The sequence below is a fragment of the Ptychodera flava genome, chromosome 4, assembly GCF_041260155.1.
Source record: "Ptychodera flava strain L36383 chromosome 4, AS_Pfla_20210202, whole genome shotgun sequence".
Lineage (NCBI taxonomy): Eukaryota > Metazoa > Hemichordata > Enteropneusta > Ptychoderidae > Ptychodera > Ptychodera flava.
This window is the reverse complement of record NC_091931.1, coordinates 38,894,302-38,912,778: the sequence shown is the minus strand read 5'-3', so window position 1 is coordinate 38,912,778 and position 18,477 is coordinate 38,894,302. Positions and strand designations below refer to the sequence as shown.

Below are 18,477 nucleotides of genomic sequence, written 5' to 3'. Positions count from 1 at the left end.
AATAATGACTACAGCTCACACAACTTGCCAATCGATCTTGGGAGTTAAAGGGTGAAACAGTTCCGTAGGAATCTTCTAGCTGGTTCAAACTTTGAGTGTAAGAAATTACCGCAATAAAATGTCTACTAGTCCTATACAACTTATTACATTCTGCGAGAACATTCAAAGATTTTCATCTGCTGAATGTCTCAAATTCATTTGTGGACAGAGCATGAAGCGATTTGGAAACACTGGCTACTTTCCACAAGTAAAAACGCTGTTATGCAGTTTTGCAGTTTGTGTTCAAATTACCTCTAAATTTCTATCTGTTAAATTATCCCCAAGCTGCGTAATTAGTTCAATGGCCCTATCTTTGGCAGATGGGTCTAATATGTAGAGTCCTCTAGCACCTGAAAGAAAATGAAAATCATCAAAATTACAAAGGCAGTATTTTGAACTCATGCATTTACCTAATTATCAAGCAAGTCAATAAACTTAAAAAGAACATACAGGTTGAAAAAGCTGACAATTTTGTAATTTTTTGCAATATTTTTGAGATAATGTAATAAGCTGACCTCTGTGATGTACATGTACACAGAACTGTCAGTTACTACTAGCATTGGTATGTGAATGTTACCACAAATTTGCTTCACTTTTCATGGAGAAAAAATTACGTTTCATTACTTAACAATCATGCATATGATTTGCTTCCCTTAACCAGCATGTTGTGAATGAATGGATGGCTTACCTTCTATTAAGTGGCCTAACGAATTGCTATTTCTTGATATAAAATCGTCATTGTATTGTTTCATATCTTTATCACCTAAGAGTTTCTTCAATTCTTGTCGAATGACTGTGGAGACAGCTTCTGGAAGATTGGGTTCCTTATCGGCTGGAAACAAAACCAGAGAGCAACATAAAATGTTTTTGTCTTGCAAAACAAATAATGGGCTGTTGAAACAATAGAAAAAGTTGCACCCAACATGTTTTCAAAAATAAATACATATTGTTTTTCAAAATTATTATCACAACCTGTTTCAACTTATTACACATTGCTTATCAACTTAATTTTTCAACGACCACAACTGTGTTTTGCAGTATCACATATTCATAGAACAAAACAGAAATTGTCCATAACTCATTGCAGTACAAGGGAAGATGTCAGAGCTTGAATGTTGACAAAAAAGAAGCTAGCTAGTCTTTTGACTGAATGGTAACCTTTGAAATAATTTAAGAACTTTTTTGTTGAATACTGGGTAATGTTTGAAACTATTTGAGACATATTTTGAGAATTGCATAATCTCTAGAACAATTTGGAAACATTTTTTTGAAGCACTTTGTATTACTTTGATGTACTGACTGGAACTTTAGTATTATGACCATTGAATATTATTGATATAGATTGCTGCCATGGAAACACTCACCTCTTCTTGATAATTCACATAAACAGTATTGAAGATATGGATGATTTGCATCTATTGACTGGGCTCTCTTTATGGATTGTAACATTAGTAATAATTTACCTGTGAATTGGAACAAAAAGAAGACAAAAGTCTGAATTTGGGAGTGTAAGTGGCTCATACTCTTCTTCGCAAAAGAAGCCATTTCAGACTATATTTGTACATCTTGAATAAGTATATTTACCTTTCGAGTTCTGTGATTTTATCCAATCAAAATTCTAGTGTAACACTTTACCTATTTTTATGAATTTTTCTGTACTTTTTATGATAGTTTTGGACCAAATTGACATTACTCTTCATTGTCTATATTTTTTGAACAAAACTATGGAAAAAATGAAAATAAATTGTCTAGATCTGGAAAAAAAATGTTTGGGGTATATTTCATACAGTTGACAAAAATTTACTTTGGCACTCAAAGGGTTAATATTCAGTTTTTATGAATTTGTTTCAAAAACACTGAACATCACGTCACCAGTGGTTCACTGAATAAACAAAGTAAATTTCGAAGTCAATATATTTAAGACTAAAGTTAATGACAAATTTGAACTATTACATACAAATGGTGCCACTTCACTTAAGATAATTGAAATTGTTGACGACAATAGTACAATTTTAATATGAAGAAAAGCTAACTGACATGTGATGTTCTACAAAGATTGCAATGACGAAAATACAACCATCATTGGCATAGAAACTAATCAATTTTACATGCCACTGATGTAACATTCTGACTGCAAACTGACTGATTAGGTCACACCAATCTTACCTTTCCTAGAGTAGATATCAAAAGCTAAGAAATGAGTTTCTATTTTTCCTGATGCAAAGCTCTGTAATGGTTTCAAGAAGTGAAGTGCCTGCTCCAGAGGGTTCTCAACCTGTTTCCAAGAGAAAGAATACGGAATGAAACGAGATTATATGAATCTGGGAGAACATTGCATGCTTGATGGAACATTTAGAGTCAGTCAAAAGACCTTTATGGGCAGAGGAAAAGTTCAATATATTGTACCGGCATTTAAACATTGAACAAGTTAGACTTCAACATGAAAAACTCAGAATCACAAGTTTAGGTATGAAAATTTAAAAACTTCCAGATACGGAAAAGAGAAGTATGTGGATGTCATATGTTACGAGTAATACATTATGATGATCCACTGGTGACTCAATGCATCTGGCTACAATACACGAATAGCCAAAATATTACAATATTTAAAGATCACGATTGGGTCCCTCTGGTTGGAAAAAGATAACAAATATTATGAAGACACTTTGCAATACCCTTTCAAGTTTTTCTGGAAGCAGTTCCTCTTCCTTGGGACCATCAAGTTCAGCATCATGTTTGTTTTTCTGTTGTTTACTCTCAGCCGTCTTCTCCTCCTCTTTCCGCTTCTCTTCAGCTTTCCTCCTCTCCGCTCTCCTCTGCTTACTCTTGAGTTTCTTCAGTTCTTTAGGTGTGAGGTTTTCCGTGTCTATTTCTTCCGTTTTGCCGGAATCCATGACAGGGTGGTCATGGAGATGCACATACACCTTAGGAAAACAAATTGTTTGAATGGATCTTTGAGCATTCATAAAAACCTTCCAACATCTCCTACAACATTCACTTTTTCAGCTGTACCAAGAATTTCGATTCCAAGATCAGTTGTGAATGTCATAAAACTATACACTGACACAACAATGTACATGTATCGCTGTCGTGAGATGTTTCCCACCCATAATTGTGAAACACTGCAGCAACACTTGCCCTCTGAAGGTAGATTTTTCAATGTAATTTTGCAATCTTAACAAAAGTGACATTGCAAAGCATCATGCCTTTGCTACAGTACTGTGTACACAGAATATGTTTATCAGGATCAAAAGGTTTGCCTGTAAATATTGTTGACTAACCGCTTACACCACAGTATGATAGGGACGTCACAAAAAACATCAAAATTCAGTTACTTCACCGGACTTCATATGGCAAGATGTCATACACATATTGAACGGTTTCATGGTCATATAACTAATATTTGCCAATCACACTACATACGAGAAACAAGAGTTTGATGCTGACTGGTTGGAAAATTGTTCCACATTATCTTACGATGTTCTTACTTCTATTGCAACTTTGGCCGCCTCAAAGTAGAACGGATGATACCTAATGATGTCCTCCAGTCTCAGCAACCCTACATAGGCACGCAAGGTCATCTTACGCATGCAGTACGTGTGAAAGTCAAACTGGTCCTCTATGATCTCAGAAAAATGCTGCAATAAGGGTGGATAAACGTGGTGTTAAAAAAGTGTGAAGATTTCAGATCAAGTGTGGTTGTGTTGTCTTACGTAAAGTGACCTTGTGTAAATTATTTCTGAAGGTTGGTGTTTTTTGGCGTTAAACCTTCACTTCTTAGTACCAGTATGACCCATTCTCTTTTCATCAGTTTTGTTAAATCTTTGATGGTTAACAATTTGTTAGATCACAGAAACTCAAACAAAGAATATTTTGATAAACCTGAAATGATTTGTATGATTACATGTCAAAAGGAAAGGATTATGCATCAAATAAAATGGGAAAAGCTGGAATTCAAAATATTAATCATTTTTCATAAAATCTGATTTGAAATTCTTATCAATGACTTACTCTATCCAGTTCGTGACATTTCTTTAACGCTTCACCATATTTATTAAGGCGTTGATATGCTCGTGCACATTCTATTTGAAACCACATACACTGCATCTCATTGAGGTTTTCCATGGCCGAAACTCCTTCCTGGCAATGCACAACAATAAAGAAACATTTATGTTTGTTATGACTACTTATTAAATGACACAACTTGCAAAACACTGATACTCAAATCTGACCTTCTGACCGTACGTTTCCTGTCTGGCTGAGCAATGCATTACTGAGAGCTATGTGTACAGTGTTTAAAAAAGTTATTCTGGACGGTTTATATCTACCACCATGAAATCAATAGGTGGAAAGCAAGCTCAATGATCCGAGACTGAAACTCTATCACTATCATGTTCTCATGATGCACGGCACAACAGACAATGACCATCATTTGGTAGTCCATTATGCCAAACCCAAGTGGCACACAAATGAAGTACACTTGTCTCTGATGGTTTCATGCACTGTTACATAGGGTTGGCTCAGTTTCAATAATATAGAGACTGAATAAGAAGATACTAAAATGTTATGTATAAAAGGAAACCATCCCACATTTGATGGTAATTTCACCTTTTGAGCCCATGCAAGTAATTGGCAACAAATATTTTGATTGCTCAACAAACAAAAGTTACAATATACCATACAAGATTCTAACCTGGGTAATTAAAATGAAGTCATATGGCTTACCCTGGTGAACTTGGCACACATTTCTTCAGCCGGTTTGATCATATTTGCCCTCAGCATGTATTTCGCACACTTGGAATTAATGTACCTATCAGCTGTGTCCTGAGACTGAGCTTCATCAAGACACTCTACAGCTTCCTTCAGATCTCCAGCATGCTGCAATCAACAGAGATGATTTATTGTTAACGTTGGTTTTTACTATTTTTCCTGATATTGCATATTATGAAAGATGTCCTGGTAAACACACGATACATGTCCATGTATTTGAACTTGAAAATGTTCAGTTTTCATAAACATAGGGCCAAAGTCCCTGAAGCTACTATAGACATGGATACAAAATTAAGTATTTCCTGACTGTATGAAATTATCTCACTAAGGTCATCCTAGGGACATGTAAACCAAATATTAAAGCTGTCTGACCAGCGGTTTTGAAAAACAAGCGACTCAACAGTTGACAGAGCTCTGCTGTGTTATGTCGAGATAACCTTTTGTGACACATGTATTGATGAAGAAGGTGGATATCTTTGATAGCTCATTTCAGGATGGCCTGACCAAAAATGGAAAAAAATTCCGTAAAAATACAGATTTGCATATTTCATCAGACTATATTAGTCTATAATAGCAAATAAACGAGAGTTAATTACATTCTAATTAAAGTAAACAAGACTTGCTTAAATCAAGATTTACGTCATAAAAAAACAGCATATCTGTCAGGTTATAAAGAATCTTGAGCTGGTTATCTTTTAATATCAGTATTTTCATCCTCTTAACCAAGCACATTTTAACTTTCAAATTAACATTGTAAGTACATGTAAGTTCTGTTGAATAAGTTGAGACTGTACGTACTCAGAGAAAGCACACTGAAGAGACAAATGTTTGTAACTTAAGAAGTTCAAGGTCATCAAAAGCATTACAAGGAATCATGTTACACTTTCATTGCACTGTTTACACAGATTGCATAATTGCTATAAATAGCACATGAGGAATCTTACAGCCCAGCTTTACCATAAAAACCCTATCACTTTGACCACTCTTTTAATTGACCACTCTATTTTTTTCCTCAAAAAGTAATCTTATTTTATCCTTACCAGTCAACCATAAATGGAAATTAGAACTTTCTCTATCTCTATTTATTTGACCACCCTATCATGACAAACTATTATGAGCAATTTCTTTTAGATAACATAAATGGTGGTTCAGAATATATCAAAGTTGGGATTCAGGAAAGTTGCCTTTACATGTTTTAATCCTCCAAGATGGTAAGCATTTCACTATGAACTGTCAAAAAAAGTTGAACTTTCTGATAATTCCACACTAAAATTATTTTGGCTTTGATGATTTCCTAATTAATTCAATTATTTAAAATCATATCAATTATTTTTTTCTGGGTGAATTGATAGGGTTTATACAGTACAAGAATTACATACAATGTAAGTCAAATTTTGACCAAAAATGACAAAAAAATTCCTTAAAAATATACATTTGCATATTTCATCACAATTTGAACAAATCTAAGTTGGGTTATCCCTAGGGACCTGTATACCAAATAACAAAGCTGTCTGACCAGCGGTTATGAAGAAGAAGATTTTTTACCAAAAACACCTTTTTTGGCATTAATTTGCCTATTTTCAACAATATCAAAAAATTAAAAAAATTAGTTTCTCAAAATCATATTTTTCATCTACACAACAAATATCAAATCAGTAAGTACTGCGGTTCTCAAGATATTTGAGTGGACGGACGCCTCACAAACGGACATACATACATACATACATACATACATACATACATACAGACTGACGACGGACGCCGGACGGATACCCATCCCAATAGCTTCTATAGACTATAGTCTATAGTAGCTAAAAACCTTCATCTTGAGAAAGTCTGATTGTGAATTTCATCAGTCACAATGTCCTTGATAACTGTTTTTGTATGATTCTGAACTCTCATTTCGTAAGCAATACACATATAATAAATCTGTCCACTTTTCAAAGGTTTCTGTGTGCCGAAATGATTTATATGTTAAAAGAGACTACAATGGATTACTTCCAAATAAAGTTGCTAGATTTTGCTTTGTATTGCAGTACTAGGAGAGAACTTTTCTATGGCAGTCTTTGAGCAATGTTAGAAGGGCAAGTACATTCACACACGTGAAACACTCTCATCTGACATCGACGCACAGGTATACACAACGCGCTTACACCATAAGTTATGAATCACAAAGTACAATATATTTTCAATTAGTTCAGAATATGCAGGACACAATAGAGAAATTCATCACATTTTGTAACTTATCTATCAGCAGAAAAACTTATTTACACAACAGGATGATAAAATATTTGTTTGGTCCTAGATTCTGTATGGCTTTCACCAAATTGGAGTTTTAGATCTGACGGATGGTAAAACTGACGTACATGGCCTCATTTCTTCCCCTTTCATTATGATCATGTCTTGCATGTGTTCTTCCATTTATGGCACAGGGTGCATTTCATTGGTTACAATTAAAATTGCCTGGGTTTTAGAAACAACAAAATACGCATCCTTTACTGAAGAGAGAACACTGGATGACGTGCAATGTGTTCATCTACATACCTTGAAGATCTTCCCCTTGATAACAAATAACTCTATAAGAGTTGGTGTGTGTTCCAGCGCCATTTCAATATACTTCAGCGCTAATTCTGTTTTTCTAAGGTAATCATAGTGTTGTGCTAGGTAAAATAAGGTCCAAAGGTATGCTGTCGGTGCCTCCAATACAATATCTGGATTTTCAAGATCTGCAGTTTGGAAAGAAGAGAATTTGGTCAAAGATGGTAAAATTACTTTTCAGATCAAAGAAACTATTAAAACTACTAAAAGATGTTAAAACCAAGGGACACTGTAGTTCACAGGATAATGTTGTAAGGACAATGGCACTGATTCTGTGACCCTCTGTCTTCTTTACTCAAAAATAGTCCCACTCTGAAATGGCGATATAAAATACTGTGTCAGTTAAGCTTTGAAATCGGCTGTTCTGCTGTCTTTTGGCTCAGGTTGTCTATCAGTATCATGTGATCATGGCATGATAATTCATGAGATCATGAAAGTATACGTGTTGTCAGTAATTTTTTGTCCGTATACAATATCTTTGGATGTAAGTGAATATTTGAAAGTGATTGAAAGTTTGAGTGGTGTTCAATATTTATACATAATTGAGCACAAATTGGCATTTACAGCAGATAACATGGGTTGCTCGAGTATAAGCCCCTCCTCTGGTATAAGCGCAGTTTTGTGCTGCCTAACTAGGGGCTTATACACAGACTTGTACGGTAGTCTAGGAGTCAAGCTGGTCTCTCTTGCTCAATTTCAGGTATAGAAAGGTGGCAGCCGTGTACTCCACAATTAGCACACTATTTTGAATTGCATTAAAGTTAAAATTTCACAATTATAAACATTCTGAATGAAAAGCAATTCAATGTATAACATTCACCTGGATTACCATGCAAACTTTTTCCCATCTTTGAAACCTACTGTTTTCAAATGGAAATTTTAAAACGTTTTTTTCAAAGAGTACAACTTTTTTTTAAAGTTCTTACCTTTCGGACTAAACGTATAGTTCTTTTCCAATGAATCAAGGTAACTTAGTGCCAACTTCTCTATAATTTGTACTTTTTCACTGTCTTTGTAAAGTGACTTGAGGTTGACGAAGAGCGGTGGCACTCCTTTATGGATTGCTCTTCGGAGGTATGCATCTATGAGACCTTCAAATACATCTCCTGAGAAAAATCGAACATAAATGTAAAATTATACAGCCAAGTAATATTTACTGATTTCTCCCAAACAGGCATCTCAGTGCTGAAAATTGCAAGATCCGATCTTTCCTGAAGAGCAGGTATGGAAAGATGTATGTCACATGGTCTTTCCGTGGAAAGGCTTATTTTACTGATAAGATTCCATAAACTTGTAAAATGGCAAAGAAAGTAAAGGAAATTATGGGCAAGGGGAATAATGCAATGTACACTGGGTGTGAGAACACATCCATTTCAGAGAAGATCCCTTTGAGTATGATGGGGTTGGCATCATTTCAATCACAAATCAAATTACATCCTTCATGCGGGCATTCAGCCAAAAACTAAAAATATTGTGTATCGATGTCAAACGTCTTGTAAGAAAAGCACGAGCATGATCAAAGGAACTTCTTCACAGATTTGAGATTTGTCAAAAATATTTATTTAACATGTCCCTAAAATAAGCTACACAAACAAAGGATTCATGTAAAAAGTCCTTAGTGTTTGCCTATATTATAAGAAAAAATTTACCTTTTGTGAAGTTCAGTGCTAGCCTCCTTGGAGCTTCAGCACGTGGATACAATGCCCCTATTTTCTTGTATAAATCTAGTCTCTCTTCATCATTAGCTGGCCGCACAGCTTTCTCCAAGCATGAGTAATACTCATGATTCTCTGGGTTCCTGGCTGTCAAGTCGTGGTACAGTGCTTCTGCCTCTTTGAATTTGTTAAGTTTAAGATTCAGCTCAGCTGTCACAACAGAAGAATAAATACTGCAATTCAGTGATTATCTCTCAAGTATATCTTTCCTCTGATCTATAGTAAGGTGTGGTTTCATGAGGAAGCTATCACTTTCATGTTGAATTCTCCTTTCTTGATTTGACTGGAAATAGAAAGGACTGTAATACCCTGTCGCGATTTTTTATCTTGGGCTGTGAAACTACAAAGAAAGACGATAGGATGACTGATGTGCACCAGAGAAATCTGGTTTAGCAATATTATGGACAGATTTAGACTTGCGCGTATGTGCCGTTCACCCACGCTGCTAACTCTTATATGTTCATATTTCACTTTCTGAACATGGCGCCTGATATATATATATATCACATGCTAATCAATCCAATTCCTCCAGTGGGCTTGTCTACGCTTTCAGATTTCACTCAGCCAACTGTGTTGGAATACAGTAATGGAAAACCATCCTGACAATATTCACAAATATCAACGGTTAGAATTGCCCCATCATGGGAATTGTTATAGGGGCAAAAGTGGAAACAAAATATTGTGTTGACTTACCTGAAATTTCTTTGATGGCTAGTTTATCACAAATTTGATTTTCATACTTGTTAAGGTGATCCAAGGCTTCCTGGTACACACCAGCTTCTCTCATTACTTCATTCTGATACAGTAACATTTCACTGTGCTCGTAGTCATACTGTTTTGGCTGCAAGCGAACACAGATTTTTGTTAGTCAAGTGAGTTCAGATCTTTTCTCTTTAGGTCAGCGACTCATTAACCATAAGAGATATCCATGTACTGCAGATTCTGACTATATAAAATCAAAGGAAGAATCTAGTTTAATACTATTCAAAGAAAAGGCAACTGAGTTAGTCACTATATTTAGGAATGTGACCTTAAAACTTTGGTAGTCTTTGTTGCAAAATTATAATTTCTAAAATTCAAACCAAAATAAAAGTACTGCTCAATGGCTTACTGCTTTTCAAACAGAAGTTGGTGGGCTAATTGCACTTGCATGAAGTTCACAGCAGAAAGGCTATGGGGAAACTGAGAACTGCACACCTTGGAGATATCTTCAGCTTTCCCATTGAGGCTCGGGAATGTCGGAAAATGGATTTTTTGGAAATACTGTACACTGCTGGTATCTGGGTCCCTTGAGAAGACTGCCATGATATGTCCGGGAAAACTCCAGCAAAACAACTCAGTAACCTGGTACAATTTACTATTTTCAAGTCCCCGTCAAAAACTCTTATCTGTTACTCACTGTTTGTGTCTTCCTGTACTCTTCAAGGACTTTCATTGCCATGTCATATTCTTTGAGTAAATGATAAGCCATGGCGTAACCAATCCATGACACTCTCTGAGCTGGTCTCAGTTGTAGCAACTGAAATCTTGTATCCTATAATATGCAAAGGTTTATATTGTCATGTCATGATTGCTAGATTTCTCTTTTGAATTCAAAATAGCTAATCTGGGATGAAGTAAAAGTTTGGGTCAGCGTTTTGTTTGAAGTAAAATATGCCTTGAGGACAGATATTCAGACTCTCAAACTTTTACAATTCTCATTCAGTCTATCACTTTTGGGGCTCATTTTGAAGCTCACGGAGTAAATAAATTTTTTAACAGCTTATTTTATTGACAATCATAAATTTTATGCCCATACAGTTAATAAAGCAATGGCGGCAATTTAGAAATTCAAATGTCAGCAAATATATTGTAATTGTTTCTCTAGTACCAAATTTTGCACACTGACCCCCGACTTTTTACCCGATTCCAAAAGTGAATGGTTAAAATTTTCTACATAAAGTTTGATTGGAAGTGTAAGTCTTTCAATATTAAGCCTAAACTATCTCAATGGAGTGATTTACAGTACAGGTATTGCTCAAATAGTAAGGAATTCATTAGTAAGCAATGCTTTGAGCTTTTGTCAATATCATAATTATTGATGAAAACAGCATACGTCTGAAGATGTTTTATTGGACGTGTCCTTCAAGAAAACATTTGTCAATCACAGTAAATGATGAGAGTGAAAAAAAAAAGAATCTTAAATAATTCTGGCTATGGTGATTTAGTAATGGTCAGAAAACAATAAAATCTCTTGAAGTTGAGTAGTGGAGAATTACAAGCTCAACAGACCTAGCTCAGTGTGACCTACCTGAGCATGACGTACAAAATGTGCTTTGTATTCACAGATAGGTTTTGTATTCACTCAGCTATCCTACCACTTACCCTGTATCCTTCAACGTCTCTCATTTGTATTTGTAGTAATGACAAGTCACGCAAAATTTGAATATTTTCCTGTAATTTGAATACACAAAAGAACTCATCACAATTTACCATGTAAAGCAAAAAATACAAATTATGACCGATGACACCAAGTACTGAATTTTGAGTTTCATTTCATTTATGATCTTTGCACATCTCCAGGTAGTGAAAGCAATCAGCATTTCTTCTGAGACATTTCCATCAAATAATTGTTTCATAATGCCGCACAGCGATCAGGTAAAATAATTTCCTTGAAGCATTCATTTGTATGATCTGGGGTGGTTTCTTCGACAAGACGACTTATTCATTTTGTTATGTAACATCACTGAAGATAGATGGGTTCCTTATTGATGGAGTTCAGCTCTAACTTGCCTAAGGGAAACTAATTCTTTCAGTATGCAATGTTCAGAGCCCTATGAATAAAACACACGCATTTGGAGGCTGCTGACTAGGTAACTGCAGTCACAGGAGGGCATTCACACATTCCGTGTCTATCACATGTCTATTAAACCTTTGGTGTTCTCCCTAGAGGAGCTTAATGGTTTGTGACCACTGCCCTTAAACTTAGGAAAGATTTGGAAATCATTAAAATGACAGTAACTTTTACAGATATGCAAATTGGAATGTTACCAGGAACTCCAAGGGAAGATAAAGCCTGTGAATTTACTGATCATTTTCTGTCCTTCAAAAGATGTAAAGCCAATCAGAACATGACATTGATTTTCAAATATCTCTGGTAAAAATGACATCATGACAACTTCAAAAACGCATGCACCATCAATTTAATGCAACACCTGTTCTTTTACTATTTTAACCCTTTTCCTGCCAAGTCGGTGAAAATCCGCTTGAAATTCGGTGTAGCTAGAATCTGAGCAGCCACGGCCGTTATCCTGCCAAGGCGGTGGAAATCGGGCTACTTTTTGGTACCCCCTTTCCTGCCTAGTCGACGGAACTACGTGTAGCAAACCCTTGCTCGCGCTAGGGGTCGTTCGAGGACAGGTTTTGGGCGAGGAACGGCGTTTGCTCTCGAAATGGGTTCACAGAGAGTCCAACGACAGGGAAAGGTGCGGAAGCTACCCAGCCAGTCCCCCACCCCGGTGGGGGACTGGTTTTTTTTTGGGGGACGAGTAGCGTACTTGGCAGGTTAGCACGTTGACGTATTCTAGCGGAGTTTGGGGTAACTTGGCTCTGAGGCACTACATAGATTGCGGCCGAAATTGACCGTCTCGGCAACGCTAATCTGTAAGGCAACCGCCTAAGACCGCCTCAGCTGGCGGTGCAATTTTTTGCCAATGGTGCGAGACGAAAATCACGGACTTGGTCCTGATTGACGGGAAGTGCGGACGGATTTGACGGACTCGGCTTTCTCGAAGGCAACCGCCTAAGACCGCCTCAGCTGGCGGTGCAATTTTTTGCCAATGGTGCGAGACGAAAATCACGGACTTGGTCCTGATTGACGGGAAGTGCGAACGGATTTGACGGACTCGGCTTGATTAGTCCCTGACATGGAACTGATCTGAACGGACTTGAGCGACATTTGTGAAGGGTAACCACCGCTTTTAACCGACTTGTTACCTTCTCGAAAAGACTACCCACTCAGATGTCGGACGTTGTCGGCTGCACTTGGCTCTAGACGTTCAAGCCGTGCAACGAAACACACCGCCTCAGCCTTGCCATTCAGGAACATGGCCTCAAATTTGATACCATTGTTCACCGACTTGGCGGCTGCGGTTAGGTGCGTGAACCGTTGTTCACCGACTTGTTACGCCTATGTTGTCCCTGTGAAGTTCGGCTAACGGCCGAGTCTAACGGGAGTTGGCAGACCTGTGTTTGGGTTATACCGTAGTATGACCGACTCAGGTAGAGGTACCTGTCGGTATATTCCGAGTTTTACGCACTCGGGCGTCAATGACGGGTCGTCATCACCGCTGATGACGTAGACGTGCTGGCCACGTTATTTGAAGGAGCCATGTTTGCCCAACGGACGAGGCCGAGACAGCCGTTGACAATTTTGGCATCCTTCATCTTTGACCGCCTTAGTTGGGTAAGCCGCTCGGCAGGCGACGGTTATGACCTAAACAAGCCGCTGAAGCACTGTTCGTTGCCGTACAAGAACGAGACGGCCAGTCCATTACTGCTTAATGGGCAATCTGTCGGGTTGGCTTGTCACCGACTTGGATGACAATACGCCCTGCGCAGGCGTACTTAGAAGGGACATGAGGTTAAAGATACGGGTTTCCCACCCGTACTAAACATGGGCTTGGGGCAACGTCCTTGGGTGGCAGGTGCGCATGCCACGTACCCAGCTGGACGGAATGTCAAGTTGAGATGCTAATGACATTGACTATGTTATGCTAAGTGCTCGATTGATTTGCATCGCAAATGAGTATTATTAGCATATCAAATGGTGCGGACAGGCAATTTACATGACGGGTAGGAATGTCAGCGCCGGTTGGTGGACTGATTGCCGTAGGTCCATTATAATAACAGGTGGATGCATATATTAACACCCCTGCGTCCAATCATGTCCAGGGCTTTGTTTCCCTGTGGCTTTAAAAGGGAGGGACCTGCTAGTCTGTCGACACTGTTCCAGACATGAGCTTGACGGACCGCAAAAGTTTTCTGAAGGCGAGCAGACGACTGAAGCTCAAAGATGCAGAGTCTCCGGGCGGTAGTGGTAGCGATCGTTGTGATGTCCCTAGTAAACGTTCTAAGAAGTCGGGCAAGAAACGCTCCCGTAAGGCGAAGCCATCTCCGGCTGAAAAACCCAGTGGTAAGCGTAAACGTAAGACCGATCGTTCTGCCGATGAGGATGATGACGGGTCACCGGTTGCCAGTGGTTCTCACCCGGCTGCTCCGGGAGAGACTACTTCACCTGCAGAGACTACATCTGCTCTTGTGGGAGATACTTCACCTGCACAGACTACGTCTGCTGCTGCTAGTGAGACAGTGAGTAATGAGATGGCTGATGCCATTGGTTCTCCCCCGGCTGCTCCGGAGAGACACCACCTGTTGCTACTATGAGCCCTCATCCTGCGTCAGGAGAGGTTCCTGTGCCCAGTGCGAAAGAGCTTGAGTCCTCGTCATCAGCAGAGGCTGCCGAGCCCGCTCCTGCCATAGTTTCGTGTGCTGCGATGTCCCCGCCGAAAAAGATAGTGCGGAGGGTTCGTTATCAGGATAGCCCACCTGATTTTGAGCCAGATATGATCCTTGATGCCGCTACGGGCGAGTTCAGGCCCAGACGCCCAGACGACGGTGATATCACCGCTGAGTCCGACTCGGAGGTTGACGAGGATGCGGCAGAGGACGATGACTTTTATGACAGGCAGTACGTAGGTGAGGCAAGCTCTGACGACGATGATGACGTTGCTGCTGTGTTGGCGGAGGACGACACACCTCCTGTCTGGCGTATGTCGGAGACTACCGATGCTAATATATTTGAGGAGACCGATTTTGACCATGAGAGAGGACCGACTTTCACCTTGCCCAGCCACGCCCGTGAGCTCGATTACTTTTTTAAGTTTATTCCAGCTACACTGATCAGATTGGCCAAGGACGAGACTAATAAATACGCCAAATTCCACCAGCGACATATCGCTAGGAAAATAGATAAATACTGGCGTAACGCTGACTACCGAGAGGTGCAGGCGTTCATTGGCGTCTTAGTCTGTATGGGTATCGACCGTAAATCATCAGTGGAGGATTATTGGTCTAGCGATCCCTTTCTGAGAAACCAGGGTATTTCTACTGTGATTACCCGCAGTCGCTTTCAGCAGCTTATGCGATACTTTCATCTGGCAGACCCAGAGAACGATCCACGTCGTGATCCTGATGAGGCACGCCGCCGACGTCGGTGTCAGGAGGATCCCCTGTATAAAATCAATCCATGGATGGAGCCCATAGTTGACCGTGCGTAAATAATTATAAGATGGGTAGAGAGATCTCCATCGACGAGGGCATGGTGCGATTAAGGGCCGTTCTAAATTTAAGCAGAGATTACCGCATAAGCCTGATCGAGACGGTTTCAAGATATGGCAGCTGTGCGACTCCACCACTGCATACATAGCTAACTTTGCACCGTACCTAGGTGTGAAATATCGGGATCGGACTGATGGGAGACGGCAGGAGCGAGGTGTGGTGAAAAGAATTACGATGGAGCTGGTCCAGCCATTCTGTGGATATAATCACAGCCTATTCTGTGATAGCCTGTTTAGCACGGTCGTTACTGCTAGAGAGCTGATGGAGACCGGGATCTACATGGTCGGGAGTTTCAACCGCCGTAATCGTCGCACCATGCCCCTCAATTAATTCCGCCGGGTAAGAGGAAGCGCCTTCCTCTGTCTGTTGGGGATATGAAAGCCACGACCAGAACGGACTCTCGTCTTAACATCACTGCTTATCAGGATAGTAACGCTCAGGTGCTGATCTTGAATACGGTCTATCCACCCTTGGAGTGCGTGCCAGTGGGGGAGGGAGACGAGCGGCGACAAGTGCCTCTGTCGCTGTATAATTATCGCCGGTACATGGGAGGCGTCGACCGAGCCAACCAGAAGCGCAAGTACTTTCACACTGGGCGCAAGAACCACAGATGGTGGACATATCTGGCATGTTACCTGATTGATGTTGCCCTGGTAAATGCATATATATGCTTCAAGCATGTACACCCTGATAGTAAGCTGACCCATAAGATGTTTCATCTGCGTGTCGGGAAACAACTCATTGGCGGTTATTGTGGGCGATCGCAGCCCAGTGTGAGAGAGGTCGAGGCCACTGTTTCTCTTGCCTCGTACATCAATCCACAAAATCAGCCGATGCACGTTGTCAGCCGTTTGGAGGGGCGGCAGAAATGCTGTAAAGTATGTAGCAGAGAGGGTAAGACCACTGCGAGCGGACGACTGTCTGAGACGTCCAAAGGATGTAGTCTGTGCGGGGTTCATCTTCACGAGGGCGAGTGTTTTGCGGCTTTTCATCATCGCATGATGCTACGAGGTAAGAGGAGCATTGGCGTGCAGACCTCTACTCACACAGCCCCGACGACACCCATCAGCAAGAGAACCCGACGTAAATAACGGACAGGGGACAGCTTCGCCTAACAGTGGCTTGACTGTATTCTGAACACGGACCATGATCACATTTGAGCACGGTTGTGCCGTTTGTTTGTGCTTTACGATCCCGCTGATTGTAAATTGAAACACGGATTATTTTGTACAATCCCCCGATTGTAATCTTTGTAACACGGACCATGCACTCGGACGTCGAGACAGACTCTGAGATTTATTATTCGGCATAATGTAAATTATTCCCGAATAAAATACTATCTATGGATCGCATATTTTCGTTTTGTTTTGTTTTGTTTAGACGGATTATTTTGTACAATTCCCCCTATTATAATTTTTGAAACACGGATCTGCCACCCCGATTGTAATTTTTGAAACACGGACCATGCACTCGGACGTCGAGACAGACTCCGAGATTTATTGTTCGGCATAATGTAATTATTCCCGAATAAAATACTATCTATGGATCGCATATTTTCGTTTGTTTTGTTTTTACCCCCACTTTCGTTTTTGGCAGATCCGTAAGGACGCTATAGTAATGGATGAACGTGCGTTGTATCACGTGGGAGGGGCACAGCCCAACGGAGGCTGTGCTCGTGAGACGTAGACGTTGTACCAACCATCTGTCGTTGGGGTTAGTGCATAGAGCAGTTGCACTGTCCAGAGCTAAGGTGGTACAAAACTGCACCTTACTAACAACTGCACAACTAACGTGTTAGGAAACGGTAACACTAACGAGCTAAGTGTTCACTGAACTGGCCAAACTACGTACACGCCTTCCTTCAATGGCGGAACTATGTCGTTGACACTACGTCAAAGCAGACTGCAATGTGCGACTCTTCCAAGTCGTTCAAAGTACGTGGCCAAGTGACACAACCCAGGGGAAACAGGACAGGTTTGAGGGTGCTCCCGCACCCATAGCACTAACCCCTGGGTCTTCTACTAACCCACGAGAGAGGTGACGTTTCCCCGGTGTGGCCGTGCGTGCCGGCGAACGAGCTTTACTTCCGCGAAAGTAAGCTAGAAAAGGGCATAAAAGTGCACGTCCCAGGGGCAAACAACGCCCGTGACCTCGTCATTTTCTGGACACACCTCATCAGCGGTTGCCCCTCTATACGGGCATGCAAAAATTTTGAAGTCTAACACGTATATGGTCGGTAATCGTACCCCGAAAATGCGGTATTTTCCCGCCAAATGCCTGGCAGGAAAGCGTGCAGGAGAGCCTATCTTCTGTAGACACGGAAAAGGGGGCCGGTTTTGACCGACTTGGCAGGATAACCGGACAGGGGCGCTCGGCAGGAAAAGGGTTAACAGAGTGACTCATTCAGCTTAGCCCGGTCTATTTCAAAGTATGAATCATGTAGGATAAGTGAAATGCTTCATCAGACAGAGTTGATCATAAGTCTGAACCTGGCAAAGCAAACTTACCTTATCCCATTTCAGTGCATTGCGATAACACTTGATGGCTTCATCATACTTTCTATCTGACCTCTGCAGCAAGCCATAGACATGCCAGCATACGTGACTTTGCAAATCATTGCGAAGACCTTTTCTGACGTGATCATAGGCTTCTTCTTTCCGACCGAGGCAATTCAAGGTGAGACCCTTCATTGCAAGGGTTTCTGAAACAAATGAAGAATTAAAAAAAAGCATGCAATAATTGTCATATTTTTAAACACAGCATATTGTGGAAACATAAATATTTCCGTTGAAAATATTTCTGCGACGTTTATTTACATCATGTATAACGGTAGTCACATTAGAGCATAACGATCTATGATATGACCTGTGTGGGCCTATTTGAGTCTTTATTGAGGTTTCTGGACATACATACATTGAGTCAGCCAATAGTATGTGTACTAATATATACAATTTTCTACAGTCCGTGGTGCATGAAT

At 40.2% G+C, this 18,477-nt stretch overlaps 1 protein-coding gene across 1 annotated transcript in view; it reads right to left on the bottom strand.

The window, feature by feature from the left end:
- LOC139131707 (N-alpha-acetyltransferase 15, NatA auxiliary subunit-like) overlaps positions 1 to 18,477 on the bottom strand; it is a 33,962-nt gene that overhangs the window by 3,789 nt on the left and 11,696 nt on the right. The window contains exons 3-17 of the mRNA XM_070697898.1: positions 18,008 to 18,201; positions 11,487 to 11,555; positions 10,522 to 10,656; positions 9,816 to 9,963; positions 9,057 to 9,272; positions 8,334 to 8,513; positions 7,354 to 7,535; positions 4,765 to 4,917; positions 4,051 to 4,179; positions 3,528 to 3,677; positions 2,715 to 2,963; positions 2,206 to 2,314; positions 1,404 to 1,502; positions 728 to 871; positions 292 to 389 (exon numbers count right to left, since the gene is read on the bottom strand). Coding sequence (XP_070553999.1) covers positions 292 to 389; positions 728 to 871; positions 1,404 to 1,502; positions 2,206 to 2,314; positions 2,715 to 2,963; positions 3,528 to 3,677; positions 4,051 to 4,179; positions 4,765 to 4,917; positions 7,354 to 7,535; positions 8,334 to 8,513; positions 9,057 to 9,272; positions 9,816 to 9,963; positions 10,522 to 10,656; positions 11,487 to 11,555; positions 18,008 to 18,201 — 2,255 coding nt within the window. The remainder of the gene's footprint in view (positions 1 to 291; positions 390 to 727; positions 872 to 1,403; positions 1,503 to 2,205; positions 2,315 to 2,714; positions 2,964 to 3,527; positions 3,678 to 4,050; positions 4,180 to 4,764; positions 4,918 to 7,353; positions 7,536 to 8,333; positions 8,514 to 9,056; positions 9,273 to 9,815; positions 9,964 to 10,521; positions 10,657 to 11,486; positions 11,556 to 18,007; positions 18,202 to 18,477) is intronic.